At 39.2% G+C, this 22,438-nt stretch overlaps 1 protein-coding gene and 1 non-coding gene across 3 annotated transcripts; one reads left to right on the top strand and one right to left on the bottom strand.

The window, feature by feature from the left end:
- Positions 1-3,047: 3,047 nt before the first annotated feature.
- Positions 3,048-3,197, top strand: LOC129191747 (5.8S ribosomal RNA). Its single transcript, XR_008573275.1, has one exon. It is a non-coding gene; the product is annotated as a 5.8S ribosomal RNA (ribosomal RNA).
- A 5,266-nt stretch (positions 3,198-8,463) lies between these two features.
- Positions 8,464-22,438, bottom strand: LOC129191283 (uncharacterized). Of its 2 annotated transcripts, none has more exons than XM_054794491.1 (5): positions 20,681-22,438; positions 10,530-10,655; positions 10,144-10,338; positions 9,586-9,711; positions 8,464-9,394 (listed from the first exon to the last, which is right to left on the bottom strand). In XM_054794491.1, exons 1-5 carry the CDS (start codon positions 20,727-20,729, stop codon positions 9,111-9,113), a joined length of 780 nt encoding a protein of 259 aa, XP_054650466.1. In that variant the 5' UTR covers positions 20,730-22,438; the 3' UTR covers positions 8,464-9,110. The 2 variants fall into 2 exon arrangements, with proteins under 2 accessions (XP_054650466.1, XP_054650467.1); XM_054794492.1 differs by lacking the exon at positions 20,681-22,438 and adding an exon at positions 19,199-19,610.

Genomic DNA, 22,438 nt, shown 5'->3' with positions numbered 1-22,438 from the left:
TTTAAACGGAGTAGTCAGGTGGGCAGGTGCGCCTGCTTCTTACACGAGGGAGCAAGAGTCTTGCACTGCCTAGGTAACTAGGGATTAAACAGTCGTTGTGCGCCAAGTCTGTGTGGTTACGACCCTCCAAACGCGCAAAAGAGGTGACCAACAACAGAGCAAAAAGGCTGCACCCGTATACATAATACACGTGAAGCAATTCACGTCTAACAAGTAGAGAAGCATACTCAAATTACACATGCGGAATTACAATAAAGTACCTCTTATTGTCTACTTTGTAATGTAACTCTAAAACAGTCTTGCAGTCCTAACCAGCCGGACAAGGTCATTTATGAGTGTATTAATGCATACCTAAACTATAACAACTGGAGGAGATGAAGGCGTGAAGCAATCAATTGGATTGCTCAACTTGTGCGATTGTTTTGAAGTGAACTAAAATTGTTAAAATTTGTCGTATGTAACTCAAATTCTCTAGTCCAATTGGCACATACAGTACTTCAAGTATGTGTGTGTGTGCATATGTGTGTGTCTGGCTGACTGTCTCACCTCATCTGTAAATCTTCCAGCTGTTTTTCCATTCACTGTCTTGAGTGAGTGAGTGAGTGCGTGTGTGAATTCAAGATTCAAGAGTTTTATTGTCATGTGCACAGTAAAACAGCCAGTTATACTATGCAATGAAATTCTTACTCTGTTCATTCTCCCAAGAAAAGAAAGAAAACACAAGAAAAGAATAAGAACATAAGAAACATAAATACCAATAAATTAAGCAACAACAACAGAAGAGACATTAATACAGATAAATAATACAAATAAATAAATAAATAAATAAATAAATCAATAAATAAATAAATCAATAAAGTGTTATGAGTGTGTGCGTGTGTTGCGTGCGGTGTGTGTGAGTGCTTCGTTGAGAAGCCTGATGGCCTGTGGGTAAAAGCTGTTTGCCAGCCTTGTGGTCCTGGACTTCAAACTCCTGTAGCGTCTGCCTGACGGTAGGAGTGTGAATAATGAGTGTTGTGGATGTGTGCTGTCTTTGATGAGGTTGTGTGTTCTTCGTAGGACTCTAGTTTTATAAATGTCTTGCAGTGAGGGGAGGGCTGCCCCAACAATGTTCTGTGAGGTCTTGATCACCCGCTGGAGTGCCTTCCTATCACGTGTTGTACAGTTACCGTACCAAACAGTGATGGAGGCGGTAAGGACACTTTCCATAGTGCATCTGTAGAAGCAACTCAGGATTGTGGTGGACATGCCAAATTTCCTCAGTCTTCTCAGGAAGTACAGTCTCCTTTGGGACGTCTTCATAATTTGTTGGGTGTTGTGAGACCAGGTGAGGTCCTCGCTGATGTGTGTGCCAAGGAACTTGAAGGTTTTCACCCTCTCCACCTCAGTCTCATCAATAAACAGGGGTCTATGCGGGAAGGTCAGCTGAGGATAAGGAGTGGTTTGTGACCCTCATACGAAAATAGCTATATGAGTAATCACCTTAGTCGCAAGATGGTAATATAAGCTGAAAATTGCCAAACACACAAGTGAGAAGTGCGGTTAAAAGTGTATTTGTTACGAACGGCCAAGGCCATGATACAGGAATCCAAAATGCAGAGTCGAATACGTGAAACAGAAAAGGTCTTTAATACAAAAATGGATAACAAAAGGGTACAAAAACAACTCAAGAAACAAAGTACAACAAAAATACATCCGGACCGAGTCGCGGGAATAGTAACAAAAAACACTGCTAGCAAGGAGAGCTGAGCAGGGAAAAATACAGACAAGTAACGAAAAGAGCTACTAACAAAAAACTAGCAGAAGTACCGAAAATACAGCTACTGCTGAGAACGTCAAGCAGGTAGGTAGGTACTTACAGGTGAGCCGAGCGTGGGAAAGCCAAAACACAATGCACAAGAACAAGCTGGAAGGAGCTGAACAGGGTGTAGCAAAGGGACAATCTGGCACTGGATATGAGTAAGCACACAGCTTAAATAGAACAACTAATCAGTGGCAGGTGTAGACCATCAGCTCATTAAGGTGCTCAGGAGTGTGCTGCAACAGAGAAACAGTAGATGGCAGTACCGCAGCACACAATCCTGACAGTATTGTCAGAACTGCTCATAAAATAATCCTTTTATTTGAATGCTCCCTTCTGGAAAACAATAAAAAGGTCAACTATAAACATCACTATAGATCAAGCAACTTGTATGTCATGTTTGTGTTTGTCACTGGAGTTGCTGCATGTGGCTGTTATTGAGTGTAGTGTATCTGGCGTAATTGTGTTATTTGTGCTCATGTTCATTTGTTGTGGGTTGCGCTGGAGTGAGACTATAGAAGCCATATCTTGGGTGTGGTCCCAGAGAAATTCAAAGTGCGTCATAACGTTGTTTGCTCTGTAGTGGGGGTTATGAACTAGCTGAAAGGACAGAATTACAATAGTTGAATTGAGAAGAAACTTGTGTGCAAGTTTCGGGCGGGCCCGGGCGCGCACCTCGCCCGGGCGTGCCCGAGGTGCGCGGTCGCATGGCGGGCTCCGACCCGCCCGCGTACGGCGGAGGTGGCCCCTGCGTCGCGCCTTACAGAACCATAACCTTTACCCCGCCACCCGGCGGGGGGGTCACGGGTACTCAACTCGCCTTCCTCCTCCGGAGGGAGGAGGGGAGTTTAATGTCTCCGCCCGTGACCTTGTCGTCCCCGGACACCAAATTCCAGCTGTTGGAAGGAGGTGCGCGGCCGCACGGCAGGCTCCGGCCTGCCCGCATACGGCGGAGGTGGCCCCCCCGCGGGCTCTGCTCCGACAGGCGCCGCGGCCTCGGCGAGCCACGCCGCCACCCCGGCGGGGCGGGGGAAGGGAGGACCGCGGGGGTACTCGACTCGAGTTCAATGTCTCCGGCGCCGGCTGGAGCGCCCTCGTCCCACCCGACCCCCGAGGCGGCACCTTCACCCTCCCCTTGTCATGATCTTGGCTTTTGAGGTGAAGCCAGCCGCCCTCTGCTGCCTGGGAAGGAGGGCGCGCCTTCCCCCAACTCACTTGTGTGGCAAGCCCACCAAACCCCTCTGACAACTCTTAGCGGTGATCACTCGGCTCGTGCGTCGATGAAGAACGCAGCTAGCTGCGAGAACTAATGTGAATTGCAGGACACATTGATCATTGACACGCACGCACCTTGCGGCCCCGGGTTCCTCCCGGGGCCACGCCTGTCTGAGCGGGAGTACGGACGAGGCAGGCCCCCCTTCCCCCTCACCGGGTGGGGGGCCGCTCAGCATACGCTCCCGCGGCTGGGGTGTCGCAGGCCCTCCGCGGGCCTTCGTCCCCTTTAGTGCAGACCGAAAAGCAGCTGGCTGGAAAGAGGAAAACCAACGGGTTTCGAGGCCCGTCGTCCGAAGCGGCGGCGCGGCGTGCGGTTCCGGCCGCCTCCGTCCCGCGACCCTGTCACGGCTCTCCCCGGTGCCCCTTCATCCGGTTTCGCTGGGTGTACCTCCGAGGTTTCGGGGTTTGGCGGCGCGGTGCCGTCCCCTCCCGCCTCCCTCGCTCCGTTCCCACCTCCTCGCCGTCTATCGAGCTCCCGCTCCTCTCCGTACCCTCTCCCCTTCCCGGGGTGGGGCCTCGCCTGGCCCCGCCCGTCAGCCGGCGCGGTTGCCGGTGGACCGCCGTGTCTCTGAGCAGCCCGCACCGCGCGTGCAGCAGTTCGACCGGAGGCGTCGCGGAGGAGCGCGGACTCGTGAGAGTCAGGCCTGGTGGTGAGGGAACGGCTGCGCTGGGGCCCCAGGCGGGTCGGGTTCGGTTTCGGCGTCTGCCTTACCCTGGTTCCCCCCCTCGGTAACTCGCCGGCGATGCCCGGGTGTCGCGGGGGGAGTTGCGGGCAGGGTGCGGTGCTCCGGAGGCATGTCCCGCCATCCGTCCGCGCGCCCTACGTCCGGCGCCAGCTGCGCCCGCTGCGCCCGCGTGTCTCGTCCACCCCGCCGCCGCCTCCTCTTCCCGCAGGGTGAGCGTCTCCGAAGCCACCTCCAACCCCCTTCGACCACAACCTCAGATCAAACGAGACGACCCGCTGAATTTAAGCAAATTACTAAGCGGAGGAAAAGAAACTAACAAGGATTCCCTCAGTAGTGGTGAGCGAAGAGGGAAGAGCCCAGCGCCGAATCCCCGCCCGGCGGTCGGGCGCGGGAGTTGTGGCGTACAGAAGACCGCTGGCGCACGCGGGCGAACCACCGGCCCATCTCCGCCCGCCGCGTCGGGGAGGTGGAGCCTGAGCGCGTGCGATAGGACCCGAAAGATGCTGAACTATGCCTGGGCAGGGCGAAGCCAGAGGAAACTCTGGTGGAGGCCCGCAGCGGTCCTGACGTGCAAATCGGTCGTACGACCTGGGTATAGGGGCGAAAGACTAATCGAACCATCTAGTAGCTGGTTTCCTCCGAAGTTTCCCTCAGGATAGCTGGCTGGGACCCCTCGCAGTTTTATCTGGTAAAGCGAATGACTAGAGGCCTTGGGGCCGAAACGATCTCAACCTATTCTCAAACTTTAAATGGGTAAGAAGCCCGGCTCGCTGGCTTGGAGCCGCGGCGCGTGGAATGCGAGCAGCCAAGTAGGCCACTTTTGGTAAGCAGAACTGGCGCTGCGGGATGAACCGAACGCCGGGTTAAGGCGCCCGATGCCGACGCTCATCAGACCCCAGAAAAGGTGTTGGTTGATATAGACAGCAGGACGGTGGCCATGGAAGTCGGAACCCGCTAAGGAGTGTGTAACAACTCACCTGCCGAATCAACTAGCCCTGAAAATGGATGGCGCTGGAGCGTCGGGCCCACACCCGGCCGCCGCCGGCGACAGGGGCCGCGAGGGCTACGCCGCGACGAGTAGGAGGGCTGCCGCGGTGCGCACCGAAGCCCCGGGCGCGGGCCCGGGCGGAGCCGCCGCGGGCGCAGATCTTGGTGGTAGAAGCAAATATTCAAACGAGAGCTTTGAAGGCCGAAGTGGAGAAGGGTCCCATGTGAACAGCAGTTGAACATGGGTCAGTCGGTCCTAAGGGATGGGCGAGCGCCGTTCGGAAGGGCGGGGCGATGGCCTACGTCGCCCCCGGGCCGATCGAAAGGGAGTCGGGTTCAGATCCCCGAACCTGGAGAGGCGGAGATAGGCGCCGCGAGGCGCCCAGTGCGGCGACGCAAGCGATCCCGGAGAAGCCGGCGGGTGCCCCGGGGAGAGTTCTCTTTTCTTTGTGAAGGGCAGGGCGCCCTGGAATGGGTAGCATTAGCATGTTCCTGATGCTGGAAAGATGGACGTAGCATTAGCATGTCACTGATGCTAGAAAGATTGACGTAGCATTAGCATGTCACGGATACTGGAAAGATGGGACGTAGCATTAGCATGTCATGGATGCTGGAAAGATGGGACGTAGCATTAGCATGTCACGGATGCTGGAAAGATGGGACGTAGCATTAGCATGTCACTGATGCTGTAAAGATGGGACGTAGCATTAGCATGTCATGGATGCTGGAAAGATGGCATGTAGCATTAGCATGTCATGGATGCTGGAAAGATGGCATGTAGCATTAGCATGTCACGGATACTGGAAAGATGGGATGTAGCATTAGCATGTCATGGATGCTAGAAAGATGGGATGTAGCATTAGCATGTCATGGATGTTGGAAAGATGGCATGTAGCATTAGCATGTCACGGATACTGGAAAGATGGACGTAGCATTAGCATGTGACGGATGCTGGAAAGAAGGGATGTAGCATTAGCATGTCACTGATGCTGGAAAGATGGGATGTAGCATTCGCATGTCACTGATGCTGGAAAAATGGGATGTAGCATTAGCATGTCACAGATGCTGGAAAGATGGGACGTAGCATTAGCATGTCACAGATGCTGGAAAGATTGGACGTAGCATTAGCATGTCACGGATGCTGGAAAGATGGGACGTAGCATTAGCATGTCACTGATGCTGGAAAGATGGGATGTAGCATTAGCATGTCATGAATATTGGAAAGATGGCACGTAGCATTAGCATGTCACAGATGCTGGAAAGATTGACGTAGCATTAGCATGTCATGGATGCTGGAAAGATGGGACGTAGCATTAGCATGTCACGGATGCTGGAAAGATGGGACTTAGCATTAGCATGTCACGGATGCTGTAAAGATGGGACGTAGCATTAGCATGTTATGGATGCTGGAAAGATGGCATGTAGCATTAGCATGTCACGGATGCTAGAAAGATGGAATGTAGCATTAGCATGTCAAGGATGCTGGAAAGATGGCATGTTGCATTAGCATGTCACGGATACTGGAAAGATGGACGTAGCATTAGCATGTCACTGATGTTGGTAAATGTACGTAGCATTAGCATGTCACTGATGCTGGAAAGATGGGATGTAGCATCAGCATGTCATGGATGCTGGAAAGATGGGACGTAGCATTAGCATGTCACGGATGCTAGAAAGATGGGATGTAGCATTAGCATGTCATGGATGTTGGAAAGATGGCATGTAGCATTAGCATGTCACAGATACTGGAAAGATGGACGTAGCATTAGCATGTCACTGATGCTGGAAAGATGGGACGTAGCATTAGCATGTCATGGATGCTGGAAAGATGGGATGTAGCATTAGCATGTCATGAATATTGGAAAGATGGACGTAGCATTAGCATGTCACTGATGCTGGAAAGATAGGATGTAGCATTAGCATGTCACGGATGCTGGAAAGATGGCACGTAGCATTAGCATGTCACAAATGCTGGAAAAATTGACGTAGCATTAGCATGTCATGGATGCTGGAAAGATGGGACGTAGCATTAGCATGTCACGGATGCTGGAAAGATGGGATGTAGCATTAGCATGTCATGAATATTGGAAAGATGGGATGTAGCATTAGCATGTCATGAATATTGGAAAGATGGGATGTAGCATTAGGCCTGTTGCCTTGACCTCTCACCTGATGAAGACCATGGAGAGGATTATCCTGCAGCACCTGCGACCCCTGGTGGGCACTCAGCTGGACCCCCTGCAGTTTGCTTACCGGCCTCGGATCGGAGTGGACGACGCAGTGATCTACCTGCTGCACAGATCACTGCTACACCTGGAGGACAGCGGGAGCGCTGTGAGGGTCATGTTTTTTGACTTCTCCAGTGCCTTTAACACCATCCAGCCGGCACTACTCAGAGTGAAGATGGAGAGTGTGGGAGTAGACCAACACCTGACTGCATGGGTTATAGACTACCTCACCAACAGACCACAGTATGTGAGGCTCCGTCACTGTGTGTCTGACATGGTACTCTGCAGCACAGGTGCCCCTCGGGGTACGGTGCTCTCCCCTTTCCTCTTCACCCTCTACACCTCGGACTTCACACACAACTCCACACAGTGTCACATCCAGAAGTTCTCAGACGACACAGCCATCGTTGGTTGTGTTTCAGAGGGGAATGATCTGGAATACAGGACGGTCATCAGGGACTTTGTCAGTTGGAGTGAGCTTAACCAGCTGCAGCTCAACACCAGCAAGACAAAGGAGATGATCATTAACTTCCAGAGGAAAACATCTCACTTTACACCGGTGAACATCCAGGGAGCGGACATAGAGTTGGTAGACAGCTACAAATTCCTGGGTGTTCACCTTAACAACAAGCTGGACTGGTCCGTCAACACCCACGCCCTCTACAAGAAGGGCCAGAGTCGCCTTCACCTGCTGAGGAGACTGAGGTCCTTTGGTGTGTGCAGGACTCTTTTACGGACCTTTTATGACTCTGTGGTGGCCTCAGCCATCTTCTATGCTGTGGGCTGCTGGAGAGGGGGCAGCACGGACAGGGACAGGAGCAGGATAAATAGACTGATCAGGCAAGCTAGCTCTGTCCTGGACGGTCCTCTGGACTCCGTGGAGAAAGTGGTGGAGAGAAGGATGTTGGCTAAGCTGACATCCATCATGGACAACACCTCTCACCCGCGACATGACACTGTTGTTTCCCTGAGCAGCTCCTTCAGCACCAGACTGTTACACCCACGGTGTAAGAAGGAGAGGTTCCGCAGGTCCTTCATACCGACCGCTGTCAGGCTCTACAACACCTGCACCACCTGAACCATGTTGTAGACACTATGCTTTCTTTACACTGTTCTCTTTACTTGTCTTGCTGCTGTAACAAGTAAATTTCCCCGCTGTGGGATAAATAAAGTACATACAATACAATACAATGCTGGAAAGATGGGATGTAGCATTAGCATGTCATGGATGCTGGAAAGATGGGATGTAGCATTAGCATGGCATGAATATTGGAAAGATGGGATGTAGCGTTAGCATGTCACCGATGCTGGAAAGATGGGATGTAGCGTTAGCATGTCACGGGTGCTGGAAAGATGGGATGTAGCGCTGGAAAGATGGGATGTAGCGTTAGCATGTCACCGATGCTGGAAAGATGGGATGTAGCATTAGCATGCTTCATTTAGGCTAAAGAGAAAAAGGCTCCACTCCATCAAATGTGCTGCAATGTGAGTTTATTGATGAAAATGATGTTTTCCAGTCATTAAAGTCATCTTGTTCATTTCCTTCTCATGTTGCCTTTTCCATCCTTTTGGACAAGAATGATACTTGTGGTTTGCATTCATTGTACAACCATGCATTCATTGTACAACCATGCATTCATTGTACAATCATGCATTCATGACGTTTAACAACTCGTTCATTTGCACATCACAGCTTTTTATTGGTTTTATTTTTATTTTCCAACCACTTCAACTTTCTTCTGACATTTTCTTCCGGTCCAACAATTTCTTGTGCCCCCCCCAATTTGATGACACTTTTCCAATGAATGACACTTTGCTCATATTAAGACCTTCATGGGCCCCGGGGCCGCACATGCGACACCCCCGAGTGTAACAGCAAGGGAGGACTGGTCATGTGGGGGGGTGCAAACATCACATCAGGTCAGGTTGATGGAAAGTGGCTTTGTTGGATTATTTCTTTTCTTTTTTTAGCCTTTTCATGTGAAAGAGGAAAAGGGGGGGAGGGCTGCATGGGGGGTTAGCCCAGTACCACCAACATAATCACGCTGATGGCTGGGGGGGGCTGCATGGGGGGTTAGCCCAGTACCACCAACACAATCACGCTGATGGCTGGGGGGGGGCTGCATGGGGGGGTTAGCCCAGTACCACCAACACAATCACGCTGATGGCCAAGACCAAAGGCAGGCCCAAAGCACCAGCCAGCCCCCCCCCACCACTGATGAGGTTTGGGTCGATGGCTTTCAGGCAGTCTTTGGGGTCGTTGCTGGAGGGGCTGCAAGCTGCCTTGATGGCCTCCACCTTCTTCCATGGATTAGCATCCTCGCCCACGTTCAGCCAGTTGTTGCATCCATTAGCATCACAGCACTTAGTGTTAGCATCATCTTTACAACCAGTCTTGCAGCCCACCTGGTAGGCGCCTGTAGAGGTCATACAAGGACACGGGGTGAGTGGTGGTCGTGTTCACAAAGACATTAATGAGGAAGGTGATGTGATCATGTCTATGTGTTGTACGTCTATGATGTATGTATGATATGTAGTGTATATGCTCTAGGTGTTGTATTCTATGTAGATCATGGCTGATACCTGCAACACCTTTCAGCTTGCTTACCTGACACTTTAGTAATGGAGCACTGATCTCCTGCTTTACATGGGGTGAGGGTACATTGAGCACTCCAGTCCCAGCTGGTGAAGTAGTTCGCTCCAAGGGGATCAGAGCATGAATAGCAGCTGGGAGCTGAGAATAAAAGGCAGGATGAACACATGAGGTCAGCATGAACACATGGGTGGAGTCAACAAGCCATGACATAACAGGTCCAAGTCATGTTTGAGTCAGCACATAGAAAGCAGCAGCAGTCTGCATTGAGGAGCTGTTAGCCTAGCATGCTACAATAGGACCACTTTTACTACCTTTCTATTGCCTGAATGAAATGATGTCATCACATCAACTTAGCACTTTTCCCTAAAAGCACAACTCCATGTCAGCTTTAAAAGGTCAACATTTGACCTTGAAGCTGCTAAGGTGAAGGTGTCATCAGACCGTCTTCATCTTCATCACTGATGCTTACATTGCATTCTTATTGTTTGCTTGCCTTCTTAGGCCTTTTTCCTAAAACAATGGCCGTCAAAGACCCACCACGCAGCCCCCCCACCACTGGTCTGCTCTTACTCTTGGTCTTAATGATGGCATCCAGGCACTGTTTGACATCATTGTTGGCCTTGTTGCATGCTGTGCTGACAGCAGTCCGTTGGTTTGCATCATCAGCCACGTCCAGCCAGTTGTTGCATCCATCAGAGTCACAGCACTTAGTGTAATCATCATCTTCACAATCAGCCTTGCAGCCCATTTTATAGGTGACCTGGCCTGTAGAGGTCAGACAAGGACACGGGGTGAGTGGTGGTCGTGTTCACAAAGACATGAATGAGGAAGGTGATGTGATCATGTCTATGTGCTGTACGTCTATGATGTATGTATGATATGTAGTGTATATGCTCTAGGTGTTGTATTCTATGTAGATCATGGCTGACACCTGCAACACCTTTCAGCTTGCTTACTCTGATCTTTGGTGATGAAGCACTGCTCTCCTGCTGGACATGGGGTGAGGGTACATTTAGCACTCCAGTCCCAGCGGGTGAAGTAGGACGCTCCAAGGTTACATTGATAGCACTTGATAGCTGAGCCTAAAAGGCAGGATGAACACATAATAATATAGCATGTTTATGTTGTTATATAGTTAATAATAATAATAATATAACATGTTTATGTTGTTATATAGTTAATAATAATAATAATATAACATGTTTATGTTGTTACATAGTTAATAATAATATAACATGTTTATGTTGTTATATAGTTAATAATAATAATAATATAACATGTTTATGTTGTTATATAGTTAATAATAATAATAATAATATAACATGTTTAAGTTGTTATATAGTTAATAATAATAATAATATAACATGTTTATGTTGTTATATAGTTAATAATAATAATAATAATATAACATGTTTATGTTGTTATATAGTTAATAATAATAATAATATAGCATGTTTATGTTGTTATATAGTTAATAATAATAATAATAATATAACATGTTTATGTTGTTATATAGTTAATAATATAACATGTTTGTTGTTATATAGTTAATAATAATAAAACATGTTTAAGTTGTTATATAGTTAATAATAATAATAATAATATAACATGTTTATGTTGTTATATAGTTAATAATAATAATAATATAACATGTTTATGTTGTTATATAGTTAATAATAATAATAACATGTTTATGTTGTTATATAGTTAATAATAATAATAATAGAACATGTTTATGTTGTTATATAGTTAATAATAATAATAGAACATGTTTATGTTGTTATATAGTTAATAATAATAATAATATAACATGTTTATGTTGTTATATAGTTAATAATAATAATATAACATGTTTATGTTGTTACATAGTTAATAATATAACATGTTTATGTTGTTATATAGTTAATAATAATAATATAACATGTTTATGTTATATAGTTAATAATAATAATAATATAACATGTTTATGTTGTTATATAGTTAATAATAATAATAATATAACATGTTTATGTTGTTATATCGTTAATAATAAAAATAATAATATAACATGTTTATGTTGTTATATAGTTAATAATAATAATAATAATATAGCATGTTTATGTTGTTATATAGTTAATAATAATAATAATAATATAACATGTTTATGTTGTTATATAGTTAATAATAATAATAATAATATAGCATGTTTATGTTGTTATATAGTTAATAATATAACATGTTTATGTTGTTATATAGTTAATAATAATAATAATAAAGCATGTTTATGTTGTTATATAGTTAATAATAATAATAATATAACATGTTTATGTTGTTATATAGTTAATAATAATAATAATATAACATGTTTATGTTGTTACATAGTTAATAATAATAATATAGCATGTTTATGTTTAATAATAATAATAATATAGCATGTTTATGTTGTTATATAGTTAATAATAAAAATAATAATAACATGTTTATGTTGTTCTATAGTTAATAATAATAATAATATAACATGTTTATGTTGTTATATAGTTAATAATAATAATAACATGTTTATGTTGTTATATAGTTAATAATAATATAACATGTTTATGTTGTTATATAGTTAATAATAATAATAATATAACATGTTTATGTTGTTATATAGTTAATAATAATAATAATATAATATGTTTATGTTGTTATATAGTTAATAATAATAATAATAATATAGCATGTTTATGTTGTTATATAGTTAATAATAATAATAATATAACATGTTTATGTTGTTATATAGTTAATAATAATAATAATATAACATGTTTATGTTGTTACATAGTTAATAATAATATAACATGTTTATGTTGTTATATAGTTAATAATAATAATAATATAACATGTTTATGTTGTTATATAGTTAATAATAATAATAATAATATAACATGTTTAAGTTGTTATATAGTTAATAATAATAATAATATAACATGTTTATGTTGTTATATAGTTAATAATAATAATAATAATATAACATGTTTATGTTGTTATATAGTTAATAATAATAATAATATAGCATGTTTATGTTGTTATATAGTTAATAATAATAATAATAATATAACATGTTTATGTTGTTATATAGTTAATAATATAACATGTTTGTTGTTATATAGTTAATAATAATAAAACATGTTTAAGTTGTTATATAGTTAATAATAATAATAATAATATAACATGTTTATGTTGTTATATAGTTAATAATAATAATAATATAACATGTTTATGTTGTTATATAGTTAATAATAATAATAACATGTTTATGTTGTTATATAGTTAATAATAATAATAATAGAACATGTTTATGTTGTTATATAGTTAATAATAATAATAGAACATGTTTATGTTGTTATATAGTTAATAATAATAATAATATAACATGTTTATGTTGTTATATAGTTAATAATAATAATATAACATGTTTATGTTGTTACATAGTTAATAATATAACATGTTTATGTTGTTATATAGTTAATAATAATAATATAACATGTTTATGTTATATAGTTAATAATAATAATAATATAACATGTTTATGTTGTTATATAGTTAATAATAATAATAATATAACATGTTTATGTTGTTATATCGTTAATAATAAAAATAATAATATAACATGTTTATGTTGTTATATAGTTAATAATAATAATAATAATATAGCATGTTTATGTTGTTATATAGTTAATAATAATAATAATAATATAACATGTTTATGTTGTTATATAGTTAATAATAATAATAATAATATAGCATGTTTATGTTGTTATATAGTTAATAATATAACATGTTTATGTTGTTATATAGTTAATAATAATAATAATAAAGCATGTTTATGTTGTTATATAGTTAATAATAATAATAATAATATAACATGTTTATGTTGTTATATAGTTAATAATAATAATAATATAACATGTTTATGTTGTTACATAGTTAATAATAATAATATAGCATGTTTATGTTTAATAATAATAATAATATAGCATGTTTATGTTGTTATATAGTTAATAATAAAAATAATAATAACATGTTTATGTTGTTCTATAGTTAATAATAATAATAATATAACATGTTTATGTTGTTATATAGTTAATAATAATAATAACATGTTTATGTTGTTATATAGTTAATAATAATATAACATGTTTATGTTGTTATATAGTTAATAATAATAATAATATAACATGTTTATGTTGTTATATAGTTAATAATAATAATAATATAATATGTTTATGTTGTTATATAGTTAATAATAATAATAATAATATAGCATGTTTATGTTGTTATATAGTTAATAATAATAATAATATAACATGTTTATGTTGTTATATAGTTAATAATAATAATAACATGTTTATGTTGTTACATAGTTAATAATAATATAACATGTTTATGTTGTTATATAGTTAATAATAATAATATAACATGTTTATGTTGTTATATAGTTAATAATAATAATAATATAACATGTTTATGTTGTTATATAGTTAATAATAATAATAATATAACATGTTTATGTTGTTACATAGTTAATAATAATAATATAGCATGTTTATGTTGTTATATAGTTAATAATAAAAATAATAATAACATGTTTATGTTGTTCTATAGTTAATAATAATAATAATATAACATGTTTATGTTGTTATATAGTTAATAATAATAATATGTTTATGTTGTTATATAGTTAATAATAATAACAATATAACATGTTTATGTTGTTATATAGTTAATAATAATAATAATAATAATAATAATAATAACATGTTTATGTTGTTATATAGTTAATAATAATAATAATATAACATGTTTATGTTGTTACATAGTTAATAATAATAATAATATAACATGTTTATGTTGTTATATAGTTAATAATAATAATATAGCATGTTTATGTTGTTATATAGTTAATAATAATAATAATAATATAACATGTTTATGTTGTTATATAGTTAATAATAATAATAATATAACATGTTTATGTTGTTATATAGTTAATAATAATAATAATAATATAACATGTTTATGTTGTTATATAGTCAATAATAATAATAATATAACATGTTTATGTTGTTATATAATAATAATAATATAACATGTTTATGTTGTTATATAGTTAATAATAATAATAATATAACATGTTTATATTGTTATATAGTTGTTAATAATAATAATATAGCATGTTTATGTTGTTATATAGTTAATAATAATAATAATATAACATGTTTATGTTGTTATATAGTTAATAATAATAATAACATGTTTATGTTGTTATATAGTTAATAATAATAATAATATAACATGTTTATGTTGTTATATAGTTAATAATAATAATAATATAACATGTTTATGTTGTTACATAGTTAATAATAATATAGCATGTTTATGTTTAATAATAATAATAATATAGCATGTTTATGTTGTTATATAGTTAATAAAAATAATAACATGTTTATGTTGTTCTATAGTTAATAATAATAATATAACATGTTTATGTTGTTATATAGTTAATAATAATAATATAGCATGTTTATGTTGTTATATAGTTAATAATAATAATAATTTATGTTGTTATATAGTTAATAATAATAATAATAAAACATGTTTATGTTGTTATATAGTTAATAATAATAATATAGCATGTTTATGTTGTTATATAGTTAATAATAATAATAATAATAAAACATGTTTATGTTGTCATATAGTTAATAATAATAATATAACATGTTTATGTTGTTATATAGTTAATAATAATAATAATAATAATAATATAGCATGTTTATGTTGTTATATAGTTAATAATAATAATAATATAGCATGTTTATGTTTTTATATAGTTAATAATAATAATATAACATGTTTATGTTGTTATATCGTTAATAATAATATAACATGTTTATGTTGTTATATAGTTAATAATAATAATAATATAGCATGTTTATGTTGTTATATAGTTAATAATAATAATAATAATAATAATAATAATAACATGTTTATGTTGTTATATAGTTAATAATAATAATAATAATAATAATAATAACATGTTTATGTTGTTATATAGTTAATAATAATAATAATAATATGTTTATGTTGTTATATAGTTAATAATAATAATATGTTTATGTTGTTATATAGTTAATAATAATAATATAGCATGTTTATGTTGTTATATCGTTAATAATAATAATAATTTATGTTGTTATCTTCTCAGTGTTCCTAGGTTTACCTGAAACTGTGGGTACCGCGGAACGTAAGCAACTAGCAAAACAGTGACTGCCCCAATTAACTATCTGTCCCCTCGTCCAATCCACCGTCGGGTTATGAATCTGTAGCCAAGTGAGACCTAGAACTACGGGCGCGGATTGAGACGGAGCGATAAAAAAACTAATGGATTCATGGTGGTTGCCAGACAATTGAAGAGATAACGGAACGGTTCTATGAGTGACTACCGCCAAGGGGCGTCCATCCAGTGAGTGAACCTCCTTATGGTCTCTCAACTCAACCCCCTGAATGCCATGTTCCTTAACAAAATTAGAGTCAATAAAGCAATCATCCGCCCCAGAATCGACTAATGCAGAAACCCGAACATTGACGCCCCCCCCCGTAATGAGTCCAGTCACCTGTAGCCTCTTAAAGACTGCTGGAGTCGGAGCCGACGCCGGAGGCATCTCAGCATACTCACAACGGTCCTGCGTAGGCTGATTCTCCCTTGACTTAGATACGGCGGTCGATCCTGCGCCAGTCTCCTTAATTACGTCAGGAGGAGATCCGGCGCGGCGTGCCGGGCGCGCGGGGCATCTGTTGATGGCGTGGTTGGGTTCGCCGCAGTACAGGCAAAGGCGGAGTCGTAGCCTCCGCGACCTCTCCGCAGCAGACAGGCGTCTTCCCCCGAGTTGCATGGGCTCCGCAATCTCCTCGGTGGCCGCCGTTGATGGGACTCCCTCTGTTCCGCTGGTTCCGGAAGTTAGTGGTATCAGCCGAAACTCCTGACGCTGGTTCTTGGCTGATCCTGCAGGTAGTCCCTCACTGCGTTCACGATCACGTTCCCGGAGGCGATTATCCAGCCGTATGGCTAGGTCGACAAGCTCGTTGAGCGTGGTGGTGAACTCCCTCACTGCCAGCTCATCCTTGATCCGCTCGTTAAGAGCCTTGCGAAATATTCCGCGGAGAGCCTCCTCATCATATCGGCTTTCTGCCGCCAGCACTCTAAAGTCCACAGAAAAAGCCGCTACCGAGCGTTTGCCCTGTCGTAGGTCCAACAATTGGTTACCGGCCTCCCTACTACGGATAGGGTGATCGAAGACCTGCCGTAGCTCCTCCAAAAAAAACAGGATAGGAGGTGCGCAACTCCGGCTTAGCTTTGCTCACCGCTATAGCCCACGCTGCTGCTTTATCAGTAAGTAGGCTCATTATAAACGCTATCTTGGCCTGGTCGGAATAGTAAGTGCTGGGTTGTTGGTCAAAAATCAGGGTACACTGGTGTAAAAATTGTCTGCAATCCATAGATTCCCCCGAAAAGCGTGGGGGGGGTGGGAGGCTAGGCTCGCGACTATTACTGCTGCTGGCTGCAGGTGCGATTCGAACAACCTCTGATGAGGGAGCTGCACCCTCCGACTGTCCTGGGTGAGAGCCAAGTCCCAGATGCTGCTCAATAGCGCTAATGCTAGTGGCGAGGGCGGCCAGGGACTCCATAACTCCCCGGAGGGATTGCTCATGGCTGCCGACGAGCGCACCTTGTTGGGATAGTGCGGCCTTTATATGTGCGAACTCTGCGGATTCCATGTTTGGCCAGATTGTTCTGTTAAGAACGGCCAAGGCCGTGGTACAGGAATCCAAAATGCAGAGGCGAATTAGTGAAACAGAAAAGGTCTTTAATACCAAAATGGATAACAAAAAGGTACCAAAAACAACACAAGACACAAAGTACAACCAAAATACATCCGGACCTAGTCGCGGGAAACAGTAACAAAAAACACTGCTAGCAAGGTGAGCTAAGCAGGGAAAAATACGGACAAGAAACGAAAAGAGCTGCTAACAAAAACTAGCAGATGTACCAAAGAATACAGCTACTGCTGAAGACGTCAAGCGGGCAGGTAGGTACTTACAGGCGAACAGAGCGAGGGTCAGAAAGCCAAAACACAATGCACAAGAACAAGCTGGAAGGAGCTGAACAGGGTGTAGCAAAGGGACAATCTGGCACTGGATATGACTAAGCACACAGCTTAAATAGCACAACTAATCAGGCACAGGTGAAGATGATCAGCTCATCAGGGTGCTCAGGAGTGTGCTGCAACAGAGAAACAGTAGAAGGCAGTACCGCAGCACACAATCCTGACAGTTTATGTTGTTATATAGTAAATAATAATAATATAGCATGTTTATGTTGTTATATAGTTAATAATAATATAACATGTTTATGTTGTTATATAGTTAATAATAATAATAATATAACATGTTTATGTTGTTATATAGTTAATAATAATAATATAGCATGTTTATGTTGTTATATAGTTAATAATAATATAACATGTTTATGTTGTTATATAGTTAATAATAATAATAATATAACATGTTTATGTTGTTATATAGTTAATAATAATAATAATATAGCATGTTTATGTTGTTATATAGTTAATAATAATAATAATATAGCATGTTTATGTTGTTATATAGTTAATAATAATATAACATGTTTATGTTGTTATATAGTTAATAATAATAATAATATAGCATGTTTATGTTGTTATATAGTTAATAATAATAATATAGCATGTTTATGTTGTTATATAGTTAATAATAATAATATAACATGTTTATGTTGTTATATAGTTAATAATAATAATATAACATGTTTATGTTGTTATATAGTTAATAATAATAATAATATAACATGTTTATGTTGTTATATAGTTAATAATAATAATAATATAGCATGTTTATGTTGTTATATAGTTAGTAATAATAATATAGCATGTTTATGTTGTTATATAGTTAATAATAATATAACATGTTTATGTTGTTATATAGTTAATAATAATAATATAACATGTTTATGTTGTTATATAGTTAATAATAATAATATAGCATGTTTATGTTGTTATATAGTTAATAATAATATAACATGTTTATGTTGTTATATAGTTAATAATAATATAACATGTTTATGTTGTTATATAGTTAATAATAATATAGCATGTTTATGTTGTTATATAGTTAATAATAATAATAATAATATAACATGTTTATGTTGTTATATAGTTAATAATAATAATATAACATGTTTATGTTGTTATATAGTTAATAATAATAATATAACATGTTTATGTTGTTATATAGTTAATAATAATATAACATGTTTATGTTGTTATATAGTTAATAATAATATAACATGTTTATGTTGTTATATAGTTAATAATAATATAGCATGTTTATGTTGTTATATAGTTAATAATAATAATAATAATATAACATGTTTATGTTGTTATATAGTTAATAATAATCCACCAGTTCAAGATGATGACATGGCTGTGTGTTTTAACAGGAAGTGTGCTAGCATGAATTACCTTGATACAAATGTACACTTTAGCACTCAACAAGTCATCAAACTTACCTTCATGCATTCCCACATAGATTTAAACTTTTTGTTTCTTTCGGTGACCAGTTTGTGCCGTTATTATACGGAGGAGCAATACAACAACATCTTCATCAACGACGACAAGTTATCCATCATACACAAACAGCAGAAGCTTGAACGCAAACTTGACTAATATTAAACAATATTTGAATCAATTCAAAGAACCTTTCAAAGTAAAAGCAATCTCAGAAGCTTGGATTAATGCTGGGATATGAAAGCTTGGATATGAAATGACGTGTGCAAACAGGAACAATGCAAATGGGGGAGGTGTGGCCGTATACGTGGACAAACATCTGAACTACAAAATGGTAAAGAATATGTCATTTGTTATTGATAACATTTTAGAATGTATAACAATCGAAATCTGTAAAGAAAAAAGCAAAAATGTGTCAATAAGTTGTGTGTACAGAACTCCAAAGTCAAAGATTGGAATGTTTGAGGATTGGATTAAGACAACGTTTACAGACATACAGGAGGTCAAAAAACTATTTTCATATGTGGAGACTTCAATATTGACCTCTTGAACTCACACAGGTACAAGGAAATAGACGACTTCACAGATACAATGTATAGTTTGAGTTTATATCCTAAAATCATCAGACCAAGCAGAATAACAGACCACTGTGCCCCCCCCATCCATAATATATTCACCAATGACTTGGATAACAACACCATCAGTGGCCTCAGTCATCATCTGCCAGTCTTCACTATTTACAAGGAACATTACAACCATTATTTTGTAAATATTGGACCAAAACTGGAAGAAGAAATTCCAAAACAAGACACAATTGATGAAGGGAATGATATCATTGATAGGAATCTTAATTCTATGTTTCTCACTGCTGGAACCAAAAAGGAGATCACTGACATTGTTAACCATTTTAAGGCAAAAACATCAACTGATTGTCATGGAATGGAAATGGAAACAATGAAAAGGTCATCAATGAGATCAAAGACCCGTTAACATAGATTAGTAACTTATCTTTTCAGACTGGAATATTTCCAAGCAAAATGAGAACAGCCAAGGTGGTTGCAATCTTTAAAAAAGGAGACAAACACCAATTTACAAATTATCGGCCAGTTTCCTTGTTACCACAATTCTCTCCAATGATGGAGAAGCTATTCAACAACAAACGTATGAATGACAATGAACGAGTGTGAAAGGATGATTGATGAGATGTTTTCCATCGCAACCTTCATGTTCAAATCAACCAAAGCAAAGAAGACAGCAGCAGTAGAGATAAAGTTAGCACACCCACAATGGACAAGCGTCAGGTGCCAGAACCACTTTTCACAATAAATCATGGAAATGGTTTGTCGGGTACCAAGTGCCCACGGCCCGGTACCGAGGGTTGTGGATCACTGCAATAGAGCATTAGCACTCATCCAAGGTGACTATGATCTGATGGATTCTTTTGGACGAGTCTTACTGACATTGAAAGGACGTCTTGGTCTTACCGATGGCACAGCAGGTGGCCAGCTGCACCAGCAGAAGGATCATTCTCATCTTGTCCGCTGAAGAGTCGTCTCAGAACCAAACGGGCTGGAAGAAGGAAGGACGGTTGGATGATCGGTCGTGAAGAACGGAGATGTCGGTCTCTTCCAGGCGGAAGTAGAGTGAGTGTCTGACGGTGACGTCCCTTTTATAGGCTTCATCGTCCCGCATCATTTCCAGCAACGCCACGTGATGCCATCACAAGGCAGCCGAGTGCTTTGAGTGCTGAGATGCTCTTTGAAGGCTTCTTGGCCACCAGCACACAAATAAAAACTCCTTTGCTTTTCTCACAAAGACAAAGAAACGCTGGACAAGCACGGTTATAAAACGGACAAAACGGATCAAGGACGAATCCACCCGTCATTCCTTTATTGGCTTTTCACATTAAAAGCAAACAAAGAAAAACAAAATAAGGCCTGTTTTTTCAAGACTTCTTTTCAGAGCAAAACAAAGAAACGGACAACAAATCATTTTTCCAGTGTTCTATTTTGGACACATTCGGAAAAATGGACAAAAGGGATGAATCCGTGTGTCATCCGTTCATTCCTTTTCAAAATAAAGCCGACATGAATGACTTGTTTTTTCAACATTTATTTCCAGAGACTCAAACTAAACAACAAAAACAGAACAAATTGTTTTTCCAATTTCCAGCACGGTAGCAAAAGGGACAAAAGGGGTCACGGACGACTCGGCGTGTGACTCGTTTATCGGTGTTTGACATGAAAGCCCAAAGTGAAAAAGAAGCGCTCCTACTTTCCCACCGTGTTTTCAGAGCAAACGCAAAGAAGGAATAAGAAAGGTTTGTTCCAAAGTTGGATGTTTGCTAGCTGGATTGTTCTTCCTGTCCAATTCTAATGTTTCATTCTATGCGATGCAACTACAAACATGACTTGCTTCATCAAAGACGTTAGCGTCCATGTGGTCGAGAAGCCAAGTCATTGCTTGTTGACGTGAATGTGGAAGACAAATGCCATGAGATCAATCATCCACATGTCAGCACATGAACTCATCCATCCATCCACAGCTGGACTGCAATCATTGACAATGGAAGGAAACCTGCACGTTCACAACAATCATTTCCACTTCCCTTTCCAAATGGTGCTCATGAAGACATTGGAAACGTGCTGACCGTGTTCCATAAACACATCACCACCACCTTTTTACTGTTGGATGTCACCAGGACATGAATTCGTTGCTTGTCGTGTGAGCACATGAATGCTGACATTGTGAAATGGGATGAAACCAACGAAACTGGGATGAAACGTTGGTCTCCTCTCCAGCACGTGTGTGTTTCAGTGCTGATGGGCCTCTAACCAATCAGACGGCACATGACGGGCTGGGCCGCATCAGAACCAAAATAATCCACTTTGAAATGGATCTCTTCCAAAACATCCAAAAAGGCCGACGTGGCTGAGAAGAATGTCCTGAAAGAAGAACTGAGTCATAAAAAGATGAAAATATTCCATTTAGTTGGAGATTCCATTCAAACGGGAGACATTTGAACCAGGAATGTTTGCAGGATCAGAAGTCCTCACGATCACATCAAACATCCACACGAGAAGATACAAGTCAACACCAGGAAACACGTAGCTCAATAAGCTAGCAGTGGCAAAGATCACCAGTAGCTCAATAAGCTAAGTGTCAGAGGTCACCAGTAGCTCAATAAGCTAGCAGTGTAAAGGTCACCAGTAGCTCAATAAGCTAGCAGTGTAAAGGTCACC

The sequence above is a fragment of the Dunckerocampus dactyliophorus genome, chromosome 12 (genome assembly GCF_027744805.1).
Source record: "Dunckerocampus dactyliophorus isolate RoL2022-P2 chromosome 12, RoL_Ddac_1.1, whole genome shotgun sequence".
In the NCBI taxonomy this organism is placed as follows: domain Eukaryota; kingdom Metazoa; phylum Chordata; class Actinopteri; order Syngnathiformes; family Syngnathidae; genus Dunckerocampus; species Dunckerocampus dactyliophorus.
The sequence above is the reverse complement of the archived record's forward strand: the minus strand, read 5'-3'. Positions and strand labels throughout refer to the sequence as shown.

Bases quoted from the DNA above. Each gene is read 5' to 3' on its own strand.
- LOC129191283 (XM_054794491.1), bottom strand. From the start codon at position 20,729: ATGAGAATGATCCTTCTGCTGGTGCAGCTGGCCACCTGCTGTGCCATC. The intron at 9,712-10,143 runs GTAAGAGCAGAC...TTTTATTCTCAG, and splicing joins TGCCATCATTAAGACCAAGA to CTCCCAGCTGCTATTCATGC. The intron at 9,395-9,585 runs GTAAGCAAGCTG...TGACCTCTACAG, and splicing joins CTCCATTACTAAAGTGTCAG to GCGCCTACCAGGTGGGCTGC.